Here is a 27,783-nt window from a genome sequence, read left to right as displayed (position 1 = left end):
AGCGAGGGAGGGAGGATGCACAGGGATGAACGATGGGAAAAAGAAGGGAGTGAACTAGTGAATAAGTTTCTTACCCATGTTGAGAGTGACTGTGATAATGTTGAGGCTCATTGTGGAGTCTGTAATACTACTGAAGGACGAGGACTGTCAAGAGAACATACAAAAGATTGATACGGATCAAACACTAACGTGTAGAAATGTGTACTTTCCCTCTATGTTCTCACCCTGTCCATTTTGGTGACTTTCTGTCTCCGTCGCCTGCGTTTGTGTCTACGCATGAGGTGTGATGAAGAGCTCTGCTCAGTTGAACTGCTAAGTCTGTGGCTTCAGACAAAAATGAGAGGTTAGGGCAGGGGTCAACACTATAATGAAGAACCATGTAATTATGAAGCTCTAAATGTATTATTTTTGTGGCAAAACATTATCAACTATCACTCAGTTTTGAGGTTAATTCTCAATTTGGCTCTCTGTTAAAATTATACAAAATTTTACACCTGTGCTTACAACTAATACCGTCTATTTTCATTTGAATTTTTTTATTCTGACTGGCACTGATGTGTTAACACACAAAAATCAAGTTTCTCAAAAATCAAACCAGATGAGAAGTTAATTCAAACACCAGAGAGGGATTAATGTGCAGGTCAGTGGCAAAACATCTAATTAAAACCATAAAAGTGTGAAAAGTTGCTTTTTAACGAATTATTGGATGCATGCACAATATATAAAAGTGTCATAATGGTTACATAAGATAAGATATAATAGTTTAAGAGATTTCATTTAATTTATTTAGGCTGATTTTAGATATGTTTTCATTTATAACAGTTACTTAAAGTTCATTTTTAACATTAATGATTTAACAACATTGACAAGTATAATCTTCAGCAAATACTAAAATGATTATCCATCTTCATACAGTACATTATTATGTTGTGATACCTAAATTCACTTTTCAGTTTTTAGTGTTTTATTTTATTTTTATTTTATCAAGACAAAATAGTGCAGAATTTTGAAATCAGCCACGAATGCATTAATTATGGAAAAAAATATGAAACATTATTAAATCGATCAAAATTGAAATCAATTGACAAACCATACTTAATATTTCATTTTAAACATTGCATTCATATACATTTTTTTGTCCAGCTTCACAAATAGGATTGAAATGTTATCATGCCAATGGGTAAATTAGGACAGTCATTGTTTAAAAGGAAATGAATCATGCACTCTGAGCTAATTACATTTTCCTGGGAAATGAAACACTGGGGGATGTCTGACCTGCTGGCATCCTCATCCTCCTCGCTGTCGATAAATGAGCTGGATTCTAGCTCGCTGCTTATCACTGATGCACTGTCATAGCCAAGAGCGGAGTCACGATTCACGCGCTCCGATTTCGAGTGACCGTTCACGCGAGGGACTGAGAAAAAACAAATAAGACATTGTTTAAAAGCAAAGGAAAGCAACAGCATAACAGCACATCAAAGACAGAATACAGTACATCATTCTGAAAGAGGCTCTTGACAGCAAATTCAACAGTGAATCATGGTAATGGACTAATAAGGACAGACATTGTTTAAAAAGAAATTGAATCCTGCCCTCTGGTGCATTTAAAATCCAGTTTCAACAAATCTACTGATGAAAATGTGCAGTCATAATTCTCAAAAGTGCTTTATCCATGAGGCTTCTAGAATCCGTCACATCAGTCTAACAGTATGGTTGGGGTTTACGTACAGAGACCGGGACGAAGTTGCGTTTCTGGGTGACATCTGATGCGCTGAAAAGGCCTGACCAAACGATAAGACCGCTGTGGACCCCGAGTGCGACCAAAGCATTCCAGTATTGCAGAGGTGCCCATTTCAGACCATTACTCTCCACATAGCCACTCAAACACACAAATCAATCACGGCTATTTTAGCCAACCACGTCACTATTCACATACAGAGGAAGCTTTTTCATTCCTCTGCCATGTGTGAGTTCACAGGACAATTGTATCACCTCAGCGATTCAGGGTACAAGCAGAGGCCTGTGGCAAGATGAGCTGTCCGCCTGCAGCTGTGTGAAACAGCCTATCAGGAGCCCTTTATCAGAGTGGATCATCCACAGGTGGGTAATGCATTTATAGCCTCTCTGGAGTCCTTTTAGGCTCATTTAGCATGCGGCCGACAACAGGAAAAATAGAGATAGTGGAAGACAAAGATGCAGTCGCTCCAGATATGGAAATTATCCATCTACATCTGGCTTCAGGAGACCAACTTATGCCTGTAAAGCGCAATATTAAATGTAAGTATATTTAGTATATTCATACTAAAATTAAAACAGGCAGTACAAAGAATAAAGCCACACATTTTAAAAAATATATAATGAGACAAAAATAATATTAATTAATAAATATGAACATACTATTATTTATTAATAATTATGTATAAATTATTCCGATTAGATTGATAAAGATAATATAATCTTATGTCTTCATGTCTCATATATAGCCTATATATATATATATATACACACACACACACACACTCTTTATTAATAGAGTACAATTCAGAGGTTTTAAACAACATAAATAACTTTTTCTTTTGCATAAAACATAAGTAATTATAGGTGGTCTTGGACATCAATTAAAAATTAATAATTTTTATGCTAAAATCATGCAATTGATCTTAAACTAAAAATATCTTTTAAAAAATCATCTTGGTATCAGAGAGACGCATTTGTCTTACCTCCGCTGCTGCACAGCTCTCATTACAGTGCAGCACCTCTCATTAGCTTGCAGCATTTCTAGCACTCAATGAAACCTAACCTCCTTTACGCAGGAACTCAGCTGTCTATCAAATACACCCGCGCATCAGTTTCCACTGGAATGGGACAATGAACTGGCCCTGAGCGAAGGTGCAGTATACGGTACTCAGATTTAAGCCTCTGGCCACTGCTGCCGCTGATAACTGATGATTTATCGGTAATGTTGTGTGCAAAGAGAATCTGTCATTTTGTTGAGGATTCATGTTGACAGCAAAACAACACACAACGATAAGTTCATGAAAGGTTGCTTAACCTAAAGACGAGCCAAACCCAAGGTAAATCAACATATCCACAAAATGAACACATGGAAACTGAATATTGGAAACTCAGCACGGTTAACAGATAAGGGCCTGAGGCTAAAAGAGATCTCCTCACACTTCTCCTGCCCCTAGGGCACACACCTGTCTGGTGTTACTAACAACCAAACACATTTTTCATGCAATCACACCCAGCAGAGGTCAGCACTGGGACAGCCTTACCAATGCACCATGTGACTGAGCAGGCAAGACACAGAGTGAGTGCAAAAGACATCACAATTTTGGTCAAAAGTATGGTCACCAAGGCTGTATGTATTTGATCGGAAATACTGTAAAAACAGTAATATTGTGAAAAATCGTTGCAATTTGAAATAACTGTATTCTATTGGAATATATTTTTAAAATTTAATTTATTCCTGTGATGGCAGCGCTGAATTTTCAGCATCATTACTCCAGTCTTCAGTGTCACATGATCCTTCAGAAATCCTTCTAATATGCTCAAGAAATCAGAAAGTGGTATTAAACTGATAAACAGTAAAGTCATTTATAAAGTTACAAAAGATATCTTTTGAACTGTCTATTCATCAAAGAATCACGACATACACACATACACACACACACACACACACACATATATATATATTATATATATATATATATATATATAAGCTGGAATCCTTAAGTGACTGAACACTATCATGGCAGTTTTCTGGGTTTAACAGCTCTAGTATGCACAACTATTTCTGGAGGAGAATAAAAGGGGAGCTGACCTGACACATTTCTCATGTGCTCTACATCCAAACACTCCAGAGATAAACCACACAGCTACAATACTACTCCAGACATACACAAGCTAAATGAATAGATGCTTGACTTCAAAGAGAAACTAAAAACACAAGCACAGTGTGGATCACAACATTTATATCAGTGTTAAGGTGTAACTAACCAAAAGCAATGACACTACAAACAAAGTAGCACTTCTATCTGGTAGCAATGAACCAAAGCTGTCTGTCTGCAAAGACGAAACATCAGGTAGCCTGATGTCTCTAACAGACAGTCGTAAATACAGAGGTCTCAACGAATATCCATAAATCATCAGTATCTTCAGCAAGCACACAAACGCCTCCATCTGTTTCCCGTTTCTGACGGTGTCACTGCACTAATAAATGAACTTGTCACTAATGAGGTGCAACGTGATATGATTCCAGTGAACAAAACTGGAGGAATGGTGTGATTTCCAAACTGCATCAGATAGTTGTGAGAAGGAAGCAATCTTGTATCTTACATACAGTAAGAGGCATTAAGAAACTCTGACTTCAACAATGTAGACATTCTAGACTTAGGTGGGACTTTCTCACCTTAAAATCTACTGACAACAACACGCACATACCTTTTCTGATTACAGGCAATGGAACCTCTAAGAACATTCTTTGTTGATGACAGAATATTTTTTCTCTGCAAAAGGAAGATTTCATGCTTCCAAATGGCCTCTCTTTACCCAGAACTCAGCATGTATACTGACAAAAATAAATTTTCTAAAATTACTGGTTTAAAACAAGCAAACTTCCAGCAAACAACCACAAAACAGGGTCATTCCGTGGAAAATTCCTTAGGAAAGCAACTACATCCTGCAACACCAAGTGACAACCTCTTAGCTTTTAAAAGTTTCATCATTTATTCACCCTCACGTCTTTCTTTCTTTCTGAAACTATTAAAATTATAATTATATTAAAATGTCACTATACATCACTACAAAACTTGCTATTTCGGTCTCTTAAATACATACACTACACTATGTTCAAATGTTTTTTTTAAAGAAAGAAATTGATACTTTTAATTAGCAAAGATGCATTCAATTGATCAAAAGTGACAGTAAAGACATTTTGTTAAAAAAAAATAAAAAAAAATTGAAAGATCATGTGACACTGAAGACTGGAGAAATGACCAGTATAATTTAAATTGTAATAATATTTCACTATGATGCTGTTTTTACTGTTTTTTTGTTTTTGTTCAAATAAATGCAGCCTTGAGTACAAGAGACTTCTATCAAAAACATAAAAATCGTACTAATCCCAAACCTTTGAACGGTAGTGTTTGTGTAAAAAAAAAAAAGACCAGTACATTTATATAATTTTATGGGGTTTTTTTCCTTTTTCCTTTGTCATGCTGTTTTGTTGTATCACGTGTCTGTCCTTAGGATATTTCACTCACCTGCCAGACATCCATCACCTGGGGAAAACACCTGTAGCAATAACTGCCTATACAAATAATGTCTTATATATCAAATGTTTCCTGATTCCATGGTATAATTCGATTCCTGGCACATGATATGTGCTGTGTATAGTGTAAGAACGGGTCTGTTTTGCTGAGTATTGTTTAATGTCACTCACACTCACTTTCTCGTGGCCTCCTGTGAGCTCTCTGCCTCTCCCGCTCTCTCCGCTGGCTCTGGAGAGACTCTGTGCCCGTCTCTGTGTCCAATCCATCCCGACTGCTCACCGCATTGGCACTAGTACACACACACAAACAGAAAGGTCTTCACTATATTACCTCGAGACCATCTCTTTTATGCTGAGTCACAATACACTTGGCCACAAAAGAGGAGAACATTTTCTAAGAAACATTCTAAAATGATGATTACCATATACCTACATTCAATTTCATCGCTAACAGATATTTCATTGTTTAGGGGTATATGATTTACAGCCGTGCATTTTCAGCAGCTGTCACTAGTTATTCAAAGCTGAGCATGTAGAGCGTTTAGGTCCATCTGGGATGAACTGCAGCCCAGGAGTCTCGAATCCTGCAGGGCTGGGGTTGGGGCCCAGAAGAGCAGGTTGTTGGGGGTAAATGGATAAGTGTGTGCGGATTTGCCAAAGGCCAGATATTCTAGCAGAGAGGGTGGAATGCTTTTGCTCAGGGCAGAAAAGAAACCTAAGGTTGGTGAGAACAGCTTGCTGAGACACTGAGTCCACATGCAAAGATGCTAACGCGTGATAAAAACATGAGATAAATGCTGGTCATTTTTGTATTTCAGCACGAAAACCTGCATCCAAGATAGGGTTAGGTTAATGCAAATAGATATAACAGCACTGTCAGCTTCTGAGTGATTCTTAATGAATTCCCCACAGTATTTTTTGTATCCAATTAAGAGTCTTTCTCTAATTGAAGATACGTGAGATTATAGGATGTATTTGTATTAGGAGGCCTTAATAGTTTGTATGTTTGTTTGTTTTTGTTTTTTTAGTTCATTAGTCTTGAGGATGTGAGTCCTGTACAAATTGAGATATTCTAAGTTGTAATGATGCGAAAGACATCAATATGCGTCTATTCTGCATTTTGTATTTTTGTTCCTGGTGTGTGTGTAATATATGTTGTTAAAAAGATAATAAATATATATTTTTTTTAAATTAATTTTTTTTTTTAAAAAGAGTCTTTCTCTAGTAAATTTTCCCAGACATATTTACTCAGTTTAAGTTGTAGTTTTGTGTAAAAGCAGTGTACTTAATTTAAATGCATTGACATCTTATTAAGATTCGCAAATGATTAAGTTTAATCATTTTACTCTGCTTTTAAATTTGTTTCTATAATATATTATTATCATCCCAAAAAGAATATACAACAAAGTTATCTATACGGCTTGTGAATATCCAGGCTGTTGAGCTCTGCTAAAACGTATTTAAACCTACCCGTTTTAAAAAGAAATCTTTGGAATATAAGGATATTCAGGGGGAAATAGTTTTAACCAAGCAAATGAATAAGCCATGAATGATTTCGAGTCATTTTTCATCCATTTCCACCTGCTTCTAGAAATTGTATCTAACTCATGATTACTCATTTACATGCACATGCCAAAAGTCCCTCCCACCCCTTAAGCAAAATGATCTCAAACACAAAGCAGTGTGCTAATGTCTCTCTCTGCTGGATGGGGCCTGTTATTTCACCAGTGAGTTAATGTTTTACCAAAAGAACATGAATCAGCTCACCAAAAACCTGCATTTAAGCAGTGGATCTCAACTGGCAGGACGTGATCTTAAACTTGGTCACTGCAGGTCTCTGCTGATCGCAAAAAGGAGGTAAAAACTAAGCTAAATCCAAATAATAAAAAGCCGAATTAATATAATCATATTCATTTTGGCTCCTGCGATGGGTGGGGGGGCGTCCCATCCCTGTGCGTTGAGCCGACCAGATGAACCAGTTGTTTCCAGTGCTGACGGTCTTGTGCCAGCTGCTCTGCATCCTCCACAGCAACTTCATGTTGTTGGAGGTCGCTCGCGAGGACGTCGAGCCATCGGGTGCGGGGTTTGCCTCGTGGTCGTCTCCAGCCTGCGGCCCTCGGATCAAACTGGAGAATGGCTCTCGTCGGATGGTCAGGAGGGAGACGGAGGACATGGCCGAGCCAGCAGGTGCGACGTTGCGCAGCCAGGCAGGATGCTCTGGGCTGGCACGTGCGGGCTCTAAGCACTTGATTGGAAACCCGCTGGGGCCACCTGATGTTCTCGATGGTCCTGAGGGCCCTGCTATCAAAGCCATCTAATCTCGCAGTCAGTGTCTTATTTAAGGGCCAAGTCTCCGAGCCATAAAGCAGGATGGAGAGTACTGCCGAGTTGTAAATCCGGAGCTTCGTCTTGCGTGAGATGGTCTGATGCCGCCAGAGTGGTTTCCAGAGAGACTGCAGGGCTGACGCAGCCAGGGCTCTTCTGCGGGTAATCTCTGGTTTTAGCTCCCCGTTGTCTGTCACTAAGGATCCCAGATACACAAAGCTCTTGACAGGCTCTACAATGTGATTGCCAAGCCGCAGGGAAGTTGGATGAGGTCCGTCACCGACATACATGAACTTGGTTTTTGTCCAGCTCACCTGAAGGCCAAGCTTCTCAGCCTCTTCGCTGTATATGCCCAGAGCATCTCTCAGCTGGTTGTAGGATGTGCTGAGCAGGATGGTGTCGTCAGCATACTCCAGGTCAGTCAGGTGGTAACTGCCGAAGGACCCACTCACACACCCTAGACATCAGATGGTCAATGATGCAGTTGAAGAGGTCAGGAGCAGCCACGCAGCCCTGGCGAACGCCACTGGAGATGGAAAACCAGTCTGAGTCTTTGCCATTGATGCGGACACAGCTCTGAGCGTTGCTATAAAGCAGCTTGAACAGGGCAACGATCTTGGGTGGTGCTCCAAGGGCGTGTAGGATACTCCACAGTGAAGTGTGGCAAACGGTGTCAAAGGCAGCCTTCAGATCTATGAACCCGATGTAAAGATGGCGATCTTTACGGAATTCATAGGTCTTCTCTATCAGCAAGCGAACGGTGGAGATTTGGTCTGTTGTGGAGCGGTTAGGCATGAAGCCAGCCTGCTGGGGACGGCGGCTGCTTCTGATGGCTGGGAGAGCACGAGTGAGCAAGATCCTGGTAAAGAGCTTGCCGGGGATGGAGAGAAGGGTAATGCCTCTGTGGTTGCCGCAGACTAACCTGTCGCCCTTACGTTTCCAGAAGGGCAAAATGACTCCTCTGGTCCAGTCGCTGGGAAGCCTCTCTGTCTCCCACACCTCATTGAATATGTGGGTAAGCCACTCGATGATGGTTTCACCGCCGGATTTTAGCATCTCAGCGGTTATTGCACAGATGCCGGGGGCTTTCTTGTTGTTAAGTTTTTCCAGAGCGGCTCTGACTTCCTCAGGTGTGACAGGGTCAGTACTGCAGACAGCACTAAGGACTGCAGCATTAGCGGCCGATGAGATGGTGGTATCGGCTGGGGAGGTACCGTGCTGCAGAAGGAGGCTGAAGTGCTCTTTCCAGCGTTCGAGGCAGTTTGCTTCAGTTGCTATAAGGTTGCCATCGGAATCTTTCACCAGGGCTGTCTTGATGCGTGGACCATTACGGGCTTGGCGCAGCAGACTGAAGACCCGGCTCATATTGTTGTTATTGGCCGCGGACTCTAGGTGTTTAGCTTCTGCTTGCCAGAACTTCTCCCTATCCTCGGCTATAGCCACATTGCGCTGGCGGTTCAGTCGCTGATACTCCGCCATGTCGCCTCGGAGCCGGGCCTCACGCCGCCGGTCAATGATGTGGAGTGTCCTCTCCGATATCCCAGGCTTTTTCGGGGAAGGTCGAAAGCATCCGAAGACATTGTGAGCTGACTGGATGACACTTTCCTTGAAGGTCTGCCAGTCGTTCACCTTGTCGAAAGTCAGGTTATCAAAGGTGCGGCGGATGGCGCAACTGAATTCTGTGGCGATGTTTGGATCACTGAGTAGGGAGGAGTCGAGGCGAGGCTGAGTCTTAGTGTGCTGGTTGGCTCGCAGCTTTAACTTGAGCTGGGCCACCAGCAAGCGATGGTCTGTGTTGCCAAGCTCTGCTCCTCGGTACACGCGGCAGTTGGTGACAAACGGCTTCCAGCGTCGAGAGATGAGGATATGGTCCAGCGCTTTCCTGGTTCTGCCATCTGGGCTGTACCATGTCCAGTGATGGATAAGCTTCCGAGGAAACCAGGTCTCAGCAACGCAAAGGTTGTTGTGATGGCAGAGAAGGAGAAGGCGGTTACCATTGTCGTTTGTGGACCTGTCAGCAAAGGTTGTGCCGACAGGTGAGCCTGTGGACCGATCACTGCTAGACAGAGAGGCGTTGGCATCGGTGAGGATGATGGTGATGTCATGTGGTGAGGCTTGGCCAACAGCCTGATGGAGTTGGTCAAAGAAGGCGTCCTTTGCATCCTCATCAGCGACATCGGTGGGGGCATAAGCAACGATTACTGTCATCTTGCCATGTTGGTGGAGAAAGCGGGCTGACAGTAATCTGTCGCTCAGGGGTGTCCAGTTGATGAGGGATTTGCGGAGGGCCTTTGGGATGGCAAGTGCCACGCCATAAAGGCCTGTCCGTCTCTCGGGGCCACTCCAGAAATAGCAATGGTCGCCTGCTGTTGTTTCGCCATTGCCGTGCCATCGAACTTCACAGAGCCCTGCCAAGGTGATGTTATAGCGGCAGAGCTCTCTGGACAGCAGGGTGGCAGCTCCGGGGCGAAGAAGTGTCTGGACATTCCATGTGGCGACTCGGGTACTGCGGCGAAGGTTTAACCGTAATCGTTGGTCGGGGGCAGGCAGGGGTCCGTTACCGTGTTGGGCTGTCCGGCTACTTTCTCTGATCGGTTTCGTAACAAAATAGTTTCTCCTGGGTGGGTTGTTAGCCCTCCGCAGGATAGTCGGTTGGTGGGGCTGCCACCTTGCAGCATACCGACATGCTGGGGTCTTTGTTTGTCTGGAACCTACCCTGGAGACCGGCCCGCCTAGGGTGACCCTACCAGGAGCGAGCTCCCGACGGTATCGCTCTCCAGGGTCACTGGAACACGCAAGCCCCCTCGCCACGTCAAGGCCAGACCCGAGAGTAAGTGTGTGCGGATTTGCCAAAGGCCAGATATTCTAGCAGAGAGGGTGGAATGCTTTTGCTCAGGGCAGAAAAGAAACCTAAGGTTGGTGAGAACAGCTTGCTGAGACACTGAGTCCACATGCAAAGATGCTAACGCGTGATAAAACATGAGATAAATGCTGGTCATTTTTGTATTTCAGCACGAAAACCTGCATCCAAGATAGGGTTAGGTTAATGCAAATAGATATAACAGCACTGTCAGCTTCTGAGTGATTCTTAATGAATTCCCCACAGTATTTTTTGTATCCAATTAAGAGTCTTTCTCTAATTGAAGATACGTGAGATTATAGGATGTATTTGTATTAGGAGGCCTTAATAGTTTGTTTGTTTGTTTTTGTTTTTTTAGTTCATTAGTCTAGAGGATGTGAGTCCTGTACAAATTGAGATATTCTAAGTTGTAATGATGCGAAAGACATCAATATGCGTCTATTCTGCATTTTGTATTTTTGTTCCTGGTGTGTGTGTAATATATGTTGTTAAAAAGTTAATAAATATATATTTTTTTTAAATTATTATTTTTTTTTTTAAAAGAGTCTTTCTCTAGTAAATTTTCCCAGACATATTTACTCAGTTTAAGTTGTAGTTTTGTGTAAAAGCAGTGTACTTAATTTAAATGCATTGACATCTTATTAAGATTCGCAAATGATTAAGTTTAATCATTTTACTCTGCTTTTAAATTTGTTTCTATAATATATTATTATCATCCCAAAAAGAATATACAACAAAGTTATCTATACGGCTTGTGAATATCCAGGCTGTTGAGCTCTGCTAAAACGTATTTAAACCTACCCGTTTTAAAAAGAAATCTTTGGAATATAAGGATATTCAGGGGGAAATAGTTTTAACCAAGCAAATGAATAAGCCATGAATGATTTCGAGTCATTTTTCATCCATTTCCACCTGCTTCTAGAAATTGTATCTAACTCATGATTACTCATTTACATGCACATGCCAAAAGTCCCTCCCACCCCTTAAGCAAAATGATCTCAAACACAAAGCAGTGTGCTAATGTCTCTCTCTGCTGGATGGGGCCTGTTATTTCACCAGTGAGTTAATGTTTTACCAAAAGAACATGAATCAGCTCACCAAAAACCTGCATTTAAGCAGTGGATCTCAACTGGCAGGACGTGATCTTAAACTTGGTCACTGCAGGTCTCTGCTGATCGCAAAAAGGAGGTAAAAACTAAGCTAAATCCAAATAATAAAAAGCCGAATTAATATAATCATATAGAGCAGTAAAATACATAATGTTATAGATTCAGAATTTAAAAAGTGAAGTGAAATACCTTGGAATTTGTTTTGTTGTTGACGCCAAAGGTGAAGTAAAAGAAAATACAAAACCAATTAAAATTTAATTTTGCCTGATACAATGGCTTACGAAAAACTTCACAAATGTAACAAATTTAGCCGTTTTAAATCTATTTTATTTATCACACACTGGTATAAAATACCATTTGATGCATTTAATGCACATTTCTTGCACTCTGTGAGTGAGTATGTTGTATTTACAAGGAGCAGCAGGCAGACGGACGGTTCAGTCCTGGGGGAGACCGAGGCAGCTGTGTCACCCTGCAGAGCCCGCGGGGCAACAGAGACGGGGCTTTTAATGTCCACTAATCCGGATTAGCTGCTCAAGGGACGGCAGAAAACATTCTCTCCTCACCCTACCAATTGCATTCAGCAGGACCAATAAATAATGCACAGCACAAAGGGAGCAGGCAGGGGATAACATTTGGTTACTTACTGATGCGCCTTACAGTGAAGCTTTTATAATGGAAATAAGGGAGATTTCTTGTGGGAGAAATGTGTGAGTGGGAATTCATATTTATTTTAAGCTAAATTGTATGGTAGTCTGTTTGAGAGATGCTGGAAGAAAAGGACTGACATGAGGAAAAGGAAGCTGTCTGTCTGTGGTTCACCGTTACATGTTCTGTCACTAGATGGCGCTAGACACTACAGAAAACAAGTGGTGAGAATTCTCTAGTGGGGGGAGAAGGCTACAACTGAGAACACACACACACACACACACACACAAAAGTCTGAAAGTCAAACATTAGATAAAGAAATATTGCAGGACTTTCACAAAGTGAACAGGTGCAACAAAGACTACAAAGAAAGACTGTTGCAAAATTGCCCTGTAGCACGTTGATCTAAACTTAGCCTTCAACATCTTCAATACCTACAAAGAGAATATTTAATCTGTGTGTTTGCTTTAGAAGCACAACATAACACTTAAAGCCTTTTTCACAGCAAATCAATGTAAGAGTGTTTTTAGGGCCCATGCGAACAAATCTCATTTGTTTAAGTGAATCGGTTTGTTTGGGCAGTTTATTTCAATTAAATGAATAAGAACCACTTTACTGTCTTAACATGCAAAATACTACGTGGGACACTTTGTTTTTGTAGTAAAGCTGCAATTTATCTGTATATTTTCACCACTCGCCATAAACTATAATATAATAAAGGCTATAATTGGTATTTGCCCAAGAACATGAGTTATTATGTGGGCAGCAATGTATATGAATGTAGGGACGCATTGATACATGACTGATACGTTGACCACATGAATGCTGGCAAATCAAACAAACATACTGAACTTTGTGAGGCAAACATGTGTCCTATTAGAATACAGCTTACGAGACAGGCGCTGGGATTCCTACATGTGGCTCCCGGAAGGACAAGAATGATATTTCCCATCCAGCTGGATAACAGACATCTGCTACTGCTGTGACTGTGGTCAGGAACTCAGAACAAATCAAATCAGTGGTTTTGTAATGCTTGTCAAGAGTGTGTGTGTTTCTGTGTGTGTGTTCATGCATACGTTTGCAGATGTATTTGTCTGGTTATTCAAAAACCCAATGCATATGCATATATAATGCATATATGCAAATCATACAAGGACTTGTATACACTTCTATGTTGGACATGCTTTCAATTTCTAAATTAAAATGTATTGTTATTTCTTGTATGCCTTAAAGGTCTAACTGTCCAGACACTAGGGGTGTAATGGTACGCGTATTCCTACCGAAAATTTTCATGTGAGCCGAAGCACAACCAGAACTATGTTCTTCCTCAAAATGCATGCAGTTTTGTTTTTTAACCTCTAGAGGGCCAAAAGTTACCTTTAAAGGGGTGGTTGATTATGATTTCACTTTTCTAACTTTAGTTATTGTGTAATTTTGCTGTTTGAGCATAAGTAACATCTGCAAAGTTACAACGCTCAAAGTTCAAAGCAAAGGGAGATATTTTCTTTTTTTTTAAATTGCTTTTTACGAACTACAACAAACGGCTGGTAGAGACTACACGACATTCCTTCCCGGGTTAAAATTTACATAAACCTTGCCCCCAGAACACGATTTATAGATTATCAAGACAGAATATATGCCAATCAATGACTAGAAGATAGCTACACATAAGCTACATAAATTCATCAACTAACCATTCAGAAACGTCCTGTTGCTGTCATGATTCTGCCATCATGTTATTGATTATTCCTGGTCTTGTGGCAGGATCATGACAGAACCAATGTTTTGTGTACAAGCGCATGGCCAATTGTCATGGCCATGTGCTTGTGTTGTCTCGTCTCTTAACCCCGCCCCCTTGTTATCCTGATTCAGTCTTTATTGCTTCACCCATGTCACCTGTTATGTCTTGATTAGTCTCCTTATTTAATCCCCTTGTGTTTGCTGTCTTGTGTCGGTTCATTGCCAAATGTTACTTGTGAGTACCCTGTGAAAGTCTTGTCTTTGATAGTCATTGAAAGTCTAGTCTTTGTTAGTTTCTCTTGAAGTGTTGTTTGTTTTCTAGTGTTTTGTCAGTGTCGTTGTCTAGTAAGTCACCATAGTCCTGTCTTGTTTTGCCCCCTCGTGGGCTTTGTTTTCCCGGTTATTTGTTTAATAAATCGTGTTGCCTTGACTACTGTCTGCTATTGGGTTCATCCTTCCTCACCCACATAACAGAATGAACCGAACCCAGCAGACATTACGTCCTCTTATGTCAGGCATAACCTTGATGATCTTAAGGATTGGTGGCACAGGACCATCGCTGACTCTAAGAGGGGCAAACTCCCGATTCCCTCCCAGGGAGAGTTATCATTGTGTGAGTATGCCCGGGTCGCCAACGAGAGGAGGTTTTTCCTGCCTGATCACCTCCTAAACCGCTACCTCATTGCGGGTCTCAACTCTCCTCCACCCCTGGCTGAACGGGAGAGCCTGGTTTGCCATTCGTTCGCTGATGTGGTGGATTGTTTATCGAGGAGAGACTCCCGGGGGTCCATCTTGTCTTCACCACCAGTCAAGCTGCCAGTGATTCCGGAGGGTCGTGTCCTAGGCGTCGTTTCCCAGGGGAATCAAGCTGGTTCCACTCCCGTGACGTCATCCGGACCCGAAGGTCTACTCGGCAAACGAGAGAGACGGCTGTCGTGGGAGTCGACTTCGGAGTCCTCTTCCACTGAGACTGCAGTCCCTACTGTGCTTCCGCAACTGGTCACAAGCCCGGCTACGTCCTCTGCACCGCGACCCAGGAAGAAGAGGAAGAGGGGAGCCTCTTGTCCTCCGTCTCTGTCTTCCCCAGAGCCCGCTCCAGCGAGCGCCGTCCCAGAGCCCGCTCCAGCGAGCGCCGTCCCAGAGCCCGCTCCAGCGAGCGCCGATCCCAAGTCAGCTGCTGTGAGAGCTGCGGCCGATCAAGCTGCAGAAGCAGTCCTGCGATCGGTATCAGCTCGTCAAAGGATGCCTGTTGTCATTGCCGCTGAGGCTTTAGCTAATTATTTGTCAAGTCTTGTCAAAATCCTTGAACCTGTCTGTCCTGCCTTGTCCTCAACACCCGAGCCTGTCACGGTGAGCGCAGCACCCACGCATGTCTCCGTGAGCGCTGCACCTGGTCCTGTCCCTGTGAGCACAGCACTCGATCCGGTTCCTGAGAGCGCAGCCCCCACGCCTGCCACAGTGAGCGTCAGATCCACGCCTGGTCCTGTGAGCGCTGCTCCCGAGCCTGTCGCCGTGAGCGCTACACCCAGTCCTGCCCTGTCACCTGCCATGTCCCCCGTCAGAAGTCCCGTTACCTCATCCTCCGTGTCCTCTGTGTCCCCTGTGTCTGAGTCTGTTGCTGCAGCATCCCCGACTGTTTCCCCGTTCGTCCCGGTCTCCACCAGCCCCCGGACTGTTTCCCCGTTCGTCCCGGTCTCCACCAGCCCCCGGACTGTTTCCCCGTTCGTCCCTGTCTCCACCAGCCCCCGGACTGTTTCCCCGTTCGTCCCTGTCTCCACCAGCCCCCGGACTGTTTCCCCGTTTGTCCCTGTCGTCACTAGTCCCCGGACTGTTCCCCCTGTCACCACGAAACCCCGGACTGTTCCGCCCAAGTCTCGTCCTCGTGTGTCTTCCGCCAGACCTGCCCTGAGTTCTTGTCCTCAGCCCTCATCCCATGGACCCAAGACCCCCAGTCCTCCCATCCACCCTGGACCACCCCCCATGAACTCTGTGTTTCCTCCACCTCCTTTGCCTTGTATGTTGTTTTTGATGTTTCACCCTAACCCCGTTATTGTTTCTTCATGTATGCCGCTTTTAGTGTTTTCCATGTTTTGTTGGTTTTTGTCAATGTCTCGTTCCGTCTTGTCTTGTGCTTAGTGTCCCTTTGAGGAGCGTCTGGTAGCCGCTCCTTAAAGTGGGGGTTCTGTCATGATTCTGCCATCATGTTATTGATTATTCCTGGTCTTGTGGCAGGATCATGACAGAACCAATGTTTTGTGTACAAGCGCATGGCCAATTGTCATGGCCATGTGCTTGTGTTGTCTCGTCTCTTAACCCCGCCCCCTTGTTATCCTGATTCAGTCTTTATTGCTTCACCCATGTCACCTGTTATGTCTTGATTAGTCTCCTTATTTAATCCCCTTGTGTTTGCTTTCTTGTGTCGGTTCATTGCCAAATGTTACTTGTGAGTACCCTGTGAAAGTCTAGTCTTTGTTAGTTTCTCTTGAAGTGTTGTTTGTTTTCTAGTGTTTTGTCAGTGTCGTTGTCTAGTAAGTCACCGTAGTCCTGTCTTGTTTTGCCCCCTCGTGGGCTTTGTTTTCCCGGTTATTTGTTTAATAAATCGTGTTGCCTTGACTACTGTCTGCTATTGGGTTCATCCTTCCTCACCCACATAACAGTTGCATTCTACATGTTGTCACTTCTTCTTGAGTCTGACTCCTACAACCCAATTAGTGTATCATTGTCTCCATCATTGTCTGACTCCGGTTTGAACATAAAAGGCTAAAAGTTTTTTAAATTTTCAGTGCGTGTCTGTGTGAGGTAAAAGGACACAAACTGTTGAAGCTCCGCCTTCTGTGCGGGAGCTGCAGCTCATTTGCATTTAAAGGGACAGACTCAAATGGTGTGTTTTTACTTTCCCTCAAAAAGTGACAATTTTAACATGCTATACAAAAAAATCTGTAGGGTATTTTGAGCTAAAACTTCACATACACACTCTAGGAACATCAAAGACTTATTTTACATCTTGTGAAAAGAGCATTATACCACCCCTGTAATGTTTTTGAAAGAGGTCTTTTACCCTCACCAAGACTGCATTTATTTGATCAAAAATACATTAAAACTGTAATATTGTGAAATATTATTACTATTTTATATTTTAAAATGTAATTTATTACTGTGCTTGCACAATCTTCAGCATCTTTACTCCAGTCTTCAGTATCACATGTGCTCAAAAACAAGTGTGCTGCTTAATATTTTTGTGGAAATTTTTTGTGGAAATTTTGATCAATGTAATGCATCCTTGCTGAATAAAAGTATTTCTTTAAAAAATAAACTTTTGAACAATAGCGTGTGTATGCAAACTTTTTTAATCGTTTTTGAAAAATATTACTTACACCTGATGGGGTATGCCAATTGAATCATCTAGTCAGTTCTTTTTTTTTTGTTGCTGAAAATTGTATAAACATTTTTTATTTATTTTATTTTTAAGTATGAAGCTGACATGAAGAACTTGACCCTTTGAACCAGATTTATACATTTCATCATCATTATTTGTCATACATCCATTTGTCACAAACCCATGTTTCACAGTTATAATGGGATGAGTTCTTATCAGACCTGGTGTAGGCTACTATGGGCCTGAAAAGTGAGTAATAAATGATGATTTGTCAGATAAATGATTTGCATGGCATTACTCACTGAAAAGAGGGGGGTCTGGAATCTCCAATCCCTCCAGTTCGCTCCAAGGGTGGTGGTAGCTCTTTGTGGCTCTCTGTGCACTGAGATCCCCCATCCGAGTGTGTGCCTTCAGCCAACACCAACTACAGCCAAACACACACACACACACACAATTACTCACAAAGGCTTCAGAAAGAAACTCTCTAGACTAACTACTAGCCCTGCATAAATAAGTAGACCAGCAGAAGGAAGAGAAGAGAGTGCATTTGTTTGAGCAGACAGGAGTGTGAAAAAATGCAAGTCAGTTCACTTGGCGGGCTTCCTGGTAAAGGTCCTGGCAGCTATTTCAACATATTTCAAATCAGCAATAAAAAATGACCAAAATGGTATCATAAATTATGCAGTCTGCTTAAATCACACACAAAAACACAATTTTTCAGGTTGGAGAGTACCCATAATGCACAGTGAGGGTCGCACTGAATGAATACCCACATCTGACCAGAAGATAGCGCCTGCAGCTGAATCCATCCAGCCATCCAAATTCCTTGTTAATCGATTATTCCATTGTTTAAATAAGGGTTGTACATAGTTTCCATTACAGAGTTCAAGATTAATGTTTTCTTTACTACTGGAGCTGCCAGTTTGCTAAGTTTTAAAATGATTATTAAACTGCAAGCACAAACTTTGCAAACGCGGCAGCACTTCCGGTGCACTCAGTGTCCGAATTCCCTCACTGGTTTTCATTCACTCCTTCAAGTGGACTATATTAGTGGATTGATTTAGGGAATAGTGAATGAGGTTATTGGGGCGATTTCGAAAACAGCTTATGAGTGGTCCGACTCCTCTTCAATTAATCAAAAAGCCGTCTTATAATGTAGTACTGTGCTTTCGTGATCCAAATAATGGAGGGTAGATGTAGATACTCAAGGCTACTCATTAAAAAACACTCTATTGTTTATATTCTCTACAAAAAACATACAATGATAAAACTTTAGAGAACGGCAGAAATCCAGTACACTATGGTAATTAAAGCAGTGATCATGATATAGTACACTGAAGGTCTCCGTGTTTGGACACTCAGCAGGCGATGAAGCACATATTTTAGTGCTGCACAGCTCAATGTCATGTATCTCAGCATGTCTGTGCAACTCTCTGCAGCTGGAGGCTCGCTGGAGTCCACTAACCTGTATTTTGCACCTCACGCCAACACATGTAGATGTGTGTTTTAGAGCCGATAATCAGATTAATTATTATTCCTCCTCGGTTTTGCTGTCACTATCATAGGTAAATATTCAAACAATCGTGTGTTGTTGTCCTTATCCTATATCTGGTTTCCCAGCTTGGCCAGCTGAAATGTGTCTGTCTGTTTTTGATTCAGTAAAAAGAGCCACTCATAAGAGCCATTCATTCAGGAATCAGACTACACTGGCCACACTGTATTTATTTGCTTGACTAAAAAGAGATGGTTTATAAGTGTGATTTGTTTGGAAATCTAACTATACTGGTTGTACTATATGTTTTTGATTCACTAAAAAGAGCCAGTTCATAAGAGTCATTTGTTCAAGAATCGGAATACACTGGTCACACTGTTCTGTTTGGTTCACTAAAACAAACCAGTTCATAAGATTCATTAGTTCAGGAAAAAAGGATTTTTTTGAGAATCTAATTACACCGGTCATGCTCATTGTTTTTGATTCTGTAAATAAGAGCCAATTCATAGGATTCATTCACTTATCAGACTACACAGGTCATGCTTTTGGTTTAAATGGATGGTTCACCCCAAAAATGAAAATTCTGTCATTACTTACTCACCCTCATGTCGTTCCAAACCCATAAGATTTTCATTCATCTTCGGAACACAAATGATCTTTTTGATGCAATCTGAGAGCTTTCTGTCCCTCCATAGACAGCTATGCAACAAAAATTTGGGCGCTTCAAAAAGTTCATAAAGAGATCGTAAAACTAATCCATATGAATTGAGCGGTTTAGTCCAAATTTTCTGAAGAGACATCATAACTGATGTATGAGTTGCAGAATATTTATATGTGAGCTGTTTGGGAATCTAATTATACTAGTTGTCCAGTATGTTTTTGACTAACCAAATAGAGTCTGTAAATAGGAGTCATTTGTTTGGGAATCTAATGCCGCGTTCCAGGCAACCTGTAACCCGTGTTTTTTCAACTCGTAACTGGGAGTACATCGATCTAGTACGAATTCACAGGTGGGAAGTCACGGGTTTGACTGCCGTTCCAGTGCACTTTTACGGGTATAAGGTTGGAAAAACACGGGTTACAGGTTGCCTGGAACGATGTACTCCCAGTTACGAGTTGGAAAAACACGGGTTACAGGTTGCCTGGAACGCGGCATAACTACACTAATTGGGTTGTATGTTTTTGATTCACTAAAAACTGCCAGGTCATAATAGTATGAGTATTTGTACAGAAATTGGATTACCACTAAAAAGAAAACCACCTTAGGCCTGGGTTTTTTTTCAGCAGGGTTGATATATTTATGTTTTGCAATGTCACAATCTATCCAAGACAGAGAGGAGGGGACCATTCGTCTCACTTACCCAGGACACCACTCTGCCGTTGAAGCAGGGCAGCTTGGAGTTATCATCAGAGATTTCTTCTTTGACGACTCTGCAGGAAAAAACACAAACTGTTAGGGACTCTGTGAGACCAGCACCCAGGATTGCACATCAGTTCACGTCTATTTGCAAAAGCTGAGGCATACTGAAAGCATGTCACGCTCAAACAGCGGAATTTTCCACTTAGCTCTCAACTGCTGGCTGCTTATGATGAGAATGCTGAACGCCCCTGTTGACCGACTACTCTATTGAAAACTACTCCGTTTTAACAGGCCTCATTAGTACCTCGTGCACATTTCAGATTACCTACTAAAACTGCTGTTGCTGGACCGATAGAGTGGCTTAGTATAAATTTACATCTAATATTTTTCTAAATTGAGGGTATATATATATATATACTGTAAATATATTCAAGTGTGGGCACATTTATACGTGTGAAAGGTGTCAGGGCACAAGAGGTTATTAATAGAGTGAGTGAGTGTGTTAGCAGAGTGTCCATCCTAGGCTGTAAATTCCCTACATAAATACCACAGAGTTACCCTTTAACCCTCCCAGTCGAGGTTCAGCAGTCACACACCTGCTGGTCTCTTGTCACTGTGTGCAGGACTAGTACATAGGCTACACACAAACCACATGGGACTGACAAAACCACTAAAGGGAAGGCATGATTCACAGTCTGACTAAGCAGTAGGGATGCACAACATATCTTTGACCGTATTGGTAAAACGTCCATGAGATCATTAAAAAAAAAATTTAAAAAAAAAATTAAATATTCACATATGAATAACCACTAAAATTACACTGATTTCTCACAAGCCAACATGTAAAACACATGTTCATTCAGACCCCCATTGGTTCATTAAGTAAGTGAGTCTTACGTTGCGAGTTGACTCTGACTGATTCATAAGTGTCACTGATTCACTAAAGAGAGCAGACTCATAAAAGTCATTCGTTTATGAAACGGACTACATAGGCAACGCTGTGTTTTTGATTTAATAATAAGAGCTGGTTCAAAATATTATTTTGTTCAGGAATCAGACAATCGGTTGGGCTGCATTTGTTTGGTTCACTAAAAAAAGAACTGGTTCAAAAGAGTCATATGGTCAAGAATCAGACTACACTAGCCATGCTGTATGCTTTTGGTTTACTAAAAAGGGCAGGATCATAAAAGTCATGGGTCGTGGAAGTAGAGTGCTCGCCCGAGCCTGGACCCAGGTTACTTTTGAGCAATCTCAATTCAAACACACACGTGGTCTTATTTATGAATGACAGTGATTCTGCTATATCTATTAAACATTTGAAATTACGATCATACCTCACTTTCACACTGCAGCTGAGCCAGAGAGAGCAAATGTTAAGCTTCAAATAAAGATTGTATCTATTACATTGTTATGCCAGTAGGTAGCAACAAGTGATTGTTAAAATGTATTTGATATATAAATGAATCATTCATTCAAGAGATTTATTAAAAAATCCAATATGGTGTGAGCACCATGATGAAAATCATGAAAATCATTTGGTTCTGTTTTTTTTTTTCTCTGTTCCCAATTTTAGTAAGATCTCAAAGCTCCGCATCTGCAATCAAAAGTCACGTTTCAATAGGAACTCAAACATTTCTCATCAAATTCTTTAAATACCAAACAACAAGTATGCCAACAATTGTTTCATTTGTTTCTATTTCTCATAGGGACTTTTGAGACAAACATCTGAGAAATGTTTCAAATGCCAGGCCACGACTGTGAGGTATGACTGTGTAATTTAAGTTGTAGAACAAAACGGGAAAGTGTCTGAGTAGTAACATTAACCACAGACCTTATTTTAATCATAAATCGAACACAGCCACTCTAAAAACCCATTCGATGTTCCCGAGGGAACAAATTAGCCCTCCGCGTTTGCCTACTAACTGATGTCATGCCTGAACATCACTATATAGCATCTTTGCTTTTTTTGTCACTACTACATCCATAGCAGCTTGTCATTTTCTAATGATTTCTAACAATTTTAGAACTTTGTATCACATCACTTCTTACATTAATGTCTATTATAGTGCTTGTGTTGCAGCATTCCTTCAAATCCCCAATGTATTAAAGCATCTGCTAAACGAATAAATGTAGCCTAGATGTAATATCAGTAATTATATATCAACCATAACAAAAATATCAACATTGTGCAGTCCTAAAATGTGTTGACAGAGCGTTATGACTTGAGAAATTCCAGAAGTCTGACGCAATTATAACGTCTTCCTCTCTGCTCCTCCAGAACTTCCAGGTCACATGACCCACACGGCTGTGAGACTGAGGAGGTGAGTTGAACGGGACTGAAGGATGATGATAACATGCTTTTGTGGAAGGAGTTACAAAACAAGGAGAGTTTCTACAGCCTGTCCGAGCGCCCTGAGCCCAGCACAGGAAACTGGGGTGTAACTCTATCATGGGTAGGAAGTGTTTGTGTCCTCTCAAGAGGTCTTTACAATATACAGCAACATACAGCAAGGACAGTGGGGGTGGCCATAAGGAAGTGTGGTCTGTCCAAACTTGTAAGGGAAGGTAACGCCTTTGGTTACACACTGGTGTCCAAATCTGTTCTTAGGAGTAACGGTAATAATATTAGCTTAACACATACAAATAATTTGAAGCTATTTAACAAAGTTTCTTATAAGGACAGTTCTCTCAAACATTAAAAATCTGTCATTATTTGCTCACCCACATGTTGTTTCAAACCTGTATGACTTACTTCTTCTACACAAAAGATATTGCTTTTTTTGTCCACGCAATGAAAAGCCAATGTTGTTTGGGATGGACCCCACTGCAATAAATTGTATGGACATTTTTTTTTTTAAATCGGTGGACAGAAGAATGTCATACAGGTTTGGAAAAATATGAGGGTGATTAAATGATGACTACATATTAATTTGGGGGTGAACTATCCCTTTAAGCAAGCAATAAAATATTAAGAATCAGAATAAAACGACAAGATTTGCATTATCTGAAGGAAATGTGAGTGGTTCTAGCTCATGCTAGTATGCTATATATGGTTGCCAGAGCATTGCTTTGTAGTTACTAAGTTGTATGTAGTAAGAAAATATTAAACAAGCAGAAATATTAGAAAAACAAAAACTAATAAAAATGACAAAAGCACATCAAATTACTAAAACTTCAATTAAAAAGAAAACTGAACAAATAAAAAATATATATATTAAATACTATAATAGTGAAATAGTAAAACTATAATAGTAAAATAATACTGAAATGACACTGGTTGTATCAAGTCAGATTTCTTAGAAAAGAAACAAACTCTCCTCAAAAAGGTACAATTTAAGGTACAATTTAGGTCTGCACGATATAGGGAAAAAAAGGATATATTTTACAAATATAAAAAAAAATGTTTTTTTTTACAAATGCGACAAATATTGTGATATAAAAAAAATTCACCAGATGACATGAATAGCTCTATTTGGAAAGAAAGAATAATCATTCTAGAATAATTGGGGTGATTTTGTACAAAGATATAAATGGAATAAACAGTTCTTTATGTTTTTCAGGTAAGTCTAACAGTATTCAGGTTCAGAAATGTAATAATAAACATAAACAAACATAAAGTAATACTAGTCTTCACTGTATTAATTAAATATAATTCATATTTGTTAAAGCTACAAAAGTGATTTACTCTTTGTATATTGTTGTTTGATTAACATTAATGACACAGACAGCAGCAGGAATATTAGGCTACTGTCACGTTAAGACCGAATGTGCGGATCCAATATAAAGATACGCATCCGTTTTCTTTTTCAATTGTTTACGTTCATGTAAGCCATAAGCAACTGTGTTTACGAAGATACTCGCCGAGACGAGATGGGTATTTTGACACAATTTTGCGTATGTGTCCGTTTAAGCACAAATACATCATATGTAAACAAGAAATTGTTAACTAGAGCTAGGCTATTACTTTATTGCAGTTATGTTATCAATGCATGTGTGGATCATACCACAAAATAAATATATAAACAAACAAACAAATAAATCTCATGAGGGAGGATGCCCCGAGAGAGACCCCACTAAACGGTTCACACTTCAACCCCAATGTTCAAACCAAAATATGCTCTTGAATGTGACTATTACGGACACGCACATGGCGATATCAATGCTAAAACTATATATTGTGCAACCCTAGTATAATTCATGTTTCATAGCCCAAATAGCTTACTAAAAAGACTAAAACAGATGCAAACACCATTGATGACATCATCCCAGTGAGATCTAGCAGACGAAAATCAATATATGACCATCCATGCACATGCCCTCATTCAGATATCTAGGCCTTTTCTGACTAGCAACCACATGGTCATGATATCATTTATCTACTTCAGGGATTTCCTGTGTTGTGGGACTTCTCCATCTGTGAGCTGCGGCCCAGCTCAGTGCGATCCTATAACAAATAATCAGGGCTGAGACGCGAGCCATCCCAGTCCGATTCATGCCTGGCAATCATTCAGTGAGTGAGACCATGAGATTATTCACCTACAAGCTGTTAAGTACAGAGTGATATATCACTTCCAGTCAAACGCCAAACACATCCTTCCGCACAACACACGTGACAGCAGCGCTTTAAAAACTAAACACGACTGAAATCTTTCTGTGAAGTCAATGGGGGTCTGATAAATAATACATCAACCTGGCCTGACACCAAGGAATCCATTACCAGGTAACCATTAGTTAAAACACAAGAGCTTTGTATGCAACGTGTACTAAGCGAAGGAAATCCATCTGGAGCATTATTCCCAGTCTTCATTCATACGCTCCACTGATATCTTGTTACGCACATCAGATTCATTTAAGATTATGTTATCCAACAATCACACGCAGCAGCAGCAGCAGCGCAGCAGAGGTAACTGGCACAAATCGGCCCTCAGAGACATGGTGCTCAAAGCTTTGAGCAAAGGTTTACAGGGGTATTAACAGACTGTGGTGGATAATATCAGAATGTTGTTTATTATTACGGAGGACACACACAGTGGGGATCTATGGCAGTAATAGTGGGATTATCGATGTTTATGTTGGACGCTGTAGGGCCAGTTATGATGTGATAATAAGGGGTGTGTCTCTACACCATCCCAGAGTTCTTGGGTTCATTTCATCGCTGATCTGTGAATGTAAATGTTCACTAGCCCACATTACAGAGGCCTAAGACCATCTTTTGTGCATTTGAGATCTCACAAGACTTGTACTGGTTGCATTTCTTCCTGCTTCGTGAATGGTTGAAGAATGAACAATGCAAGGCTGTCTAAAAATAATGTTTGCCGCATTTAGCTGCGCACAAAATAAATCAACTCCCGCTGGGACGCATTTATGGTTCTGAAATGTGTCCAGATCTAAGTTTGTAGTCGGCATGCTGAAACTCAAAGTATCCTATTTGCACTGTAAAAAAAAACTTTGAAATTTCACGTTTAATTCCACTTGCTGTGATTATTTGTGAAATTTCCTAGAAATTTCTTAAGTGAAAACTGTTCCAATTTGTTTGTTAGTGTGTAGGTCCAAGTTTGCTACTCCACATTTTAACATAAAGTAGCTATGGAGAACTAGCAGTCTGGCTCTGAAGGTCAAGCGCTGTTTGTTCTCGCAATCTGCTTCACAGTCACCAGGGTCAACTGAGCGCTCAGTGCTAGGTGTGACAGGAAAGCAACACTGTTAGTAAACTATCCTATGTTAACAGGAAAAGCAAGTTTTTTGGAAGGTCATGCTAGAACACCAACATCATGCGTTGTGGTGCATAAGGGAATTTAAAAGCGTCTGATGAAGGTGGAAGATCAATAGCCTCAGCTTTAAAGAGGCCTTAATACAAATAACCACATTCTCTTTTGCACTGGAGCATCTCCATCCAAGACACATCATCACTAAACATCTGTGCCTGTTTGTGTGTGTCTTTTAAGATCAAATGAGACAGTCATCTCTGAACCTAAATTAGAGATCCAGAATCTGGATTCCAGATACGCCTTATAACATGACATGCAAAGCCTAGATCAAATCCATCTATCCATCCATGACATTACACATGTAAGCAGATATTAGCTGAACACTCTTTAAAATAAACAGGAATACCATTCACAAACCTTTTTTAATTCATAATGTGCTGTATTTTTTTTAACAAAACAGGATATTCAGGGAGAAGAAAAAATGTAGGGCGGAACTTGGATCGTGATAAATAGATGATTGGATCGTGATAAGTAGATTTTACATATTGAATGAAACCAAACCAAATGTTTGCTAAGATAATGATACACAGCTGTTTGGCTACTGGTTAACATTATGCCTCTCTAGTCATTTCAGAAGGAGTTATAAAAACAAACCTTTTTTGGGCAGCAATGAATCATTTGAAATAAACACAAAAATGTGCAATAAGATTGTTGCAATGTTTTACACTAGCCTTAATGATAACAAAGCATTGTTTTCCAGCTGATGAACAATAAAAACATTGACAAATCAGAATCCACCTGATTTTAAAGACCTTGAGCATTTAAAGCAACAGACATAACTTATAATAAATAGAACTTTATCATGTGTTGGTGTGGACGCTAATATAGTTATCGTAATAGTTATTTTTCAACTACAACGGGCCTTTATTCAGTTCAACTGACTTAAGAACAATAATTTAAAAGTAACTCAAGTAACTCAACATACTTAGCCAGAAGACTGTTTATGGCAACATAAAATAAAATTATAGGTACTATATAGGTACCAGCAGCAACCATAATTTAAAAAAAAACTCAAATGCCACCCAGAATTTATTGTGTTTGTATCTATTGAGAAATGAATTGCTTGTAATTATGCACGTGTATTGCTATTATAATTACATTTAATAGCATGTAATATGTATAACAGACTGTTTCTGTTAAATAATAATTTCTGTTAGAATAAACTTATTTAATTGTACTACAGCTTCAATAATGGTAGAATATAACCTACTCAAAACACTAGTTGACCTATTGTAAACGAATATGAACACTTCTCAAATCTGACTCGATTTCAAAATGAACAATGTTTAACAATTACAGAATAATAGAAAGCTGAAATGATAGCTGCTCGTATTATCTGCAGCCTGTTTGCCATTTGGAAATATTAGGCAACTAATCCATATTCATGTTGGGTGACACTGACAAATTAGAAAGTGACAGTTATGCCTGACAGCTGCGGGTTCCCTGCAGTCTCTCACTTCCCCTCAACTAACCTTAGTGGTGATTTTGAAGTGACAGAAAATGACTGAAATTCTGCTATACTAATTTAGTTTGCAGTCTGAACAAATTAGGACCTGTGAGATGTTCAGTGGATTTCAAGATTAAGTTTGATGTCTTTCTTTGATCTGGTCAGTGTACGAACACACATACCTGTCTAACATGGCAGTAATTTTAATTAACGTAATTCTCCCCTCTGGGTGAGCGTGTTTGTTTTAGTCATAAAAGGTGCTGTTACCTTTAAAAGATCAGACTGACTTTGTCATGTCATGTTCAGATTTTCTATGACGATGCCTCTGATGGCCAGGCCTTAACTTCAAAAGATTCAAACTCGAGAGAAACCAGAGCACAAGT

At 40.6% G+C, this 27,783-nt stretch overlaps 1 protein-coding gene across 10 annotated transcripts in view; it reads right to left on the bottom strand.

Moving 5' to 3' along the window:
• Positions 1 to 27,783, bottom strand: part of dvl1a (dishevelled segment polarity protein 1a) — a 39,664-nt gene that overhangs the window by 7,469 nt on the left and 4,412 nt on the right. For 5 of the 10 annotated variants that reach the window (XM_056239698.1, XM_056239699.1, XM_056239697.1 and 2 more), the window contains exons 2-7: positions 20,187 to 20,256; positions 17,636 to 17,757; positions 5,447 to 5,565; positions 1,276 to 1,414; positions 225 to 324; positions 75 to 144 (exon numbers count right to left, since the gene is read on the bottom strand). In XM_056239698.1, the coding sequence (XP_056095673.1) occupies positions 75 to 144; positions 225 to 324; positions 1,276 to 1,414; positions 5,447 to 5,565; positions 17,636 to 17,757; positions 20,187 to 20,256 (620 nt within the window). The remainder of the gene's footprint in view (positions 1 to 74; positions 145 to 224; positions 325 to 1,275; positions 1,415 to 5,446; positions 5,566 to 17,635; positions 17,758 to 20,186; positions 20,257 to 27,783) is intronic. The other 5 variants (XM_056239691.1, XM_056239695.1, XM_056239693.1 and 2 more) reach the window with 3 other exon arrangements.

This window comes from Rhinichthys klamathensis, unplaced genomic scaffold, assembly GCF_029890125.1.
Source record: "Rhinichthys klamathensis goyatoka isolate OS25496 unplaced genomic scaffold, OSU_Roscu_1.1 h1tg000020l_1, whole genome shotgun sequence".
In the NCBI taxonomy this organism is placed as follows: domain Eukaryota; kingdom Metazoa; phylum Chordata; class Actinopteri; order Cypriniformes; family Leuciscidae; genus Rhinichthys; species Rhinichthys klamathensis.
This window is presented reverse-complemented; position numbering and strand designations above follow the sequence as displayed.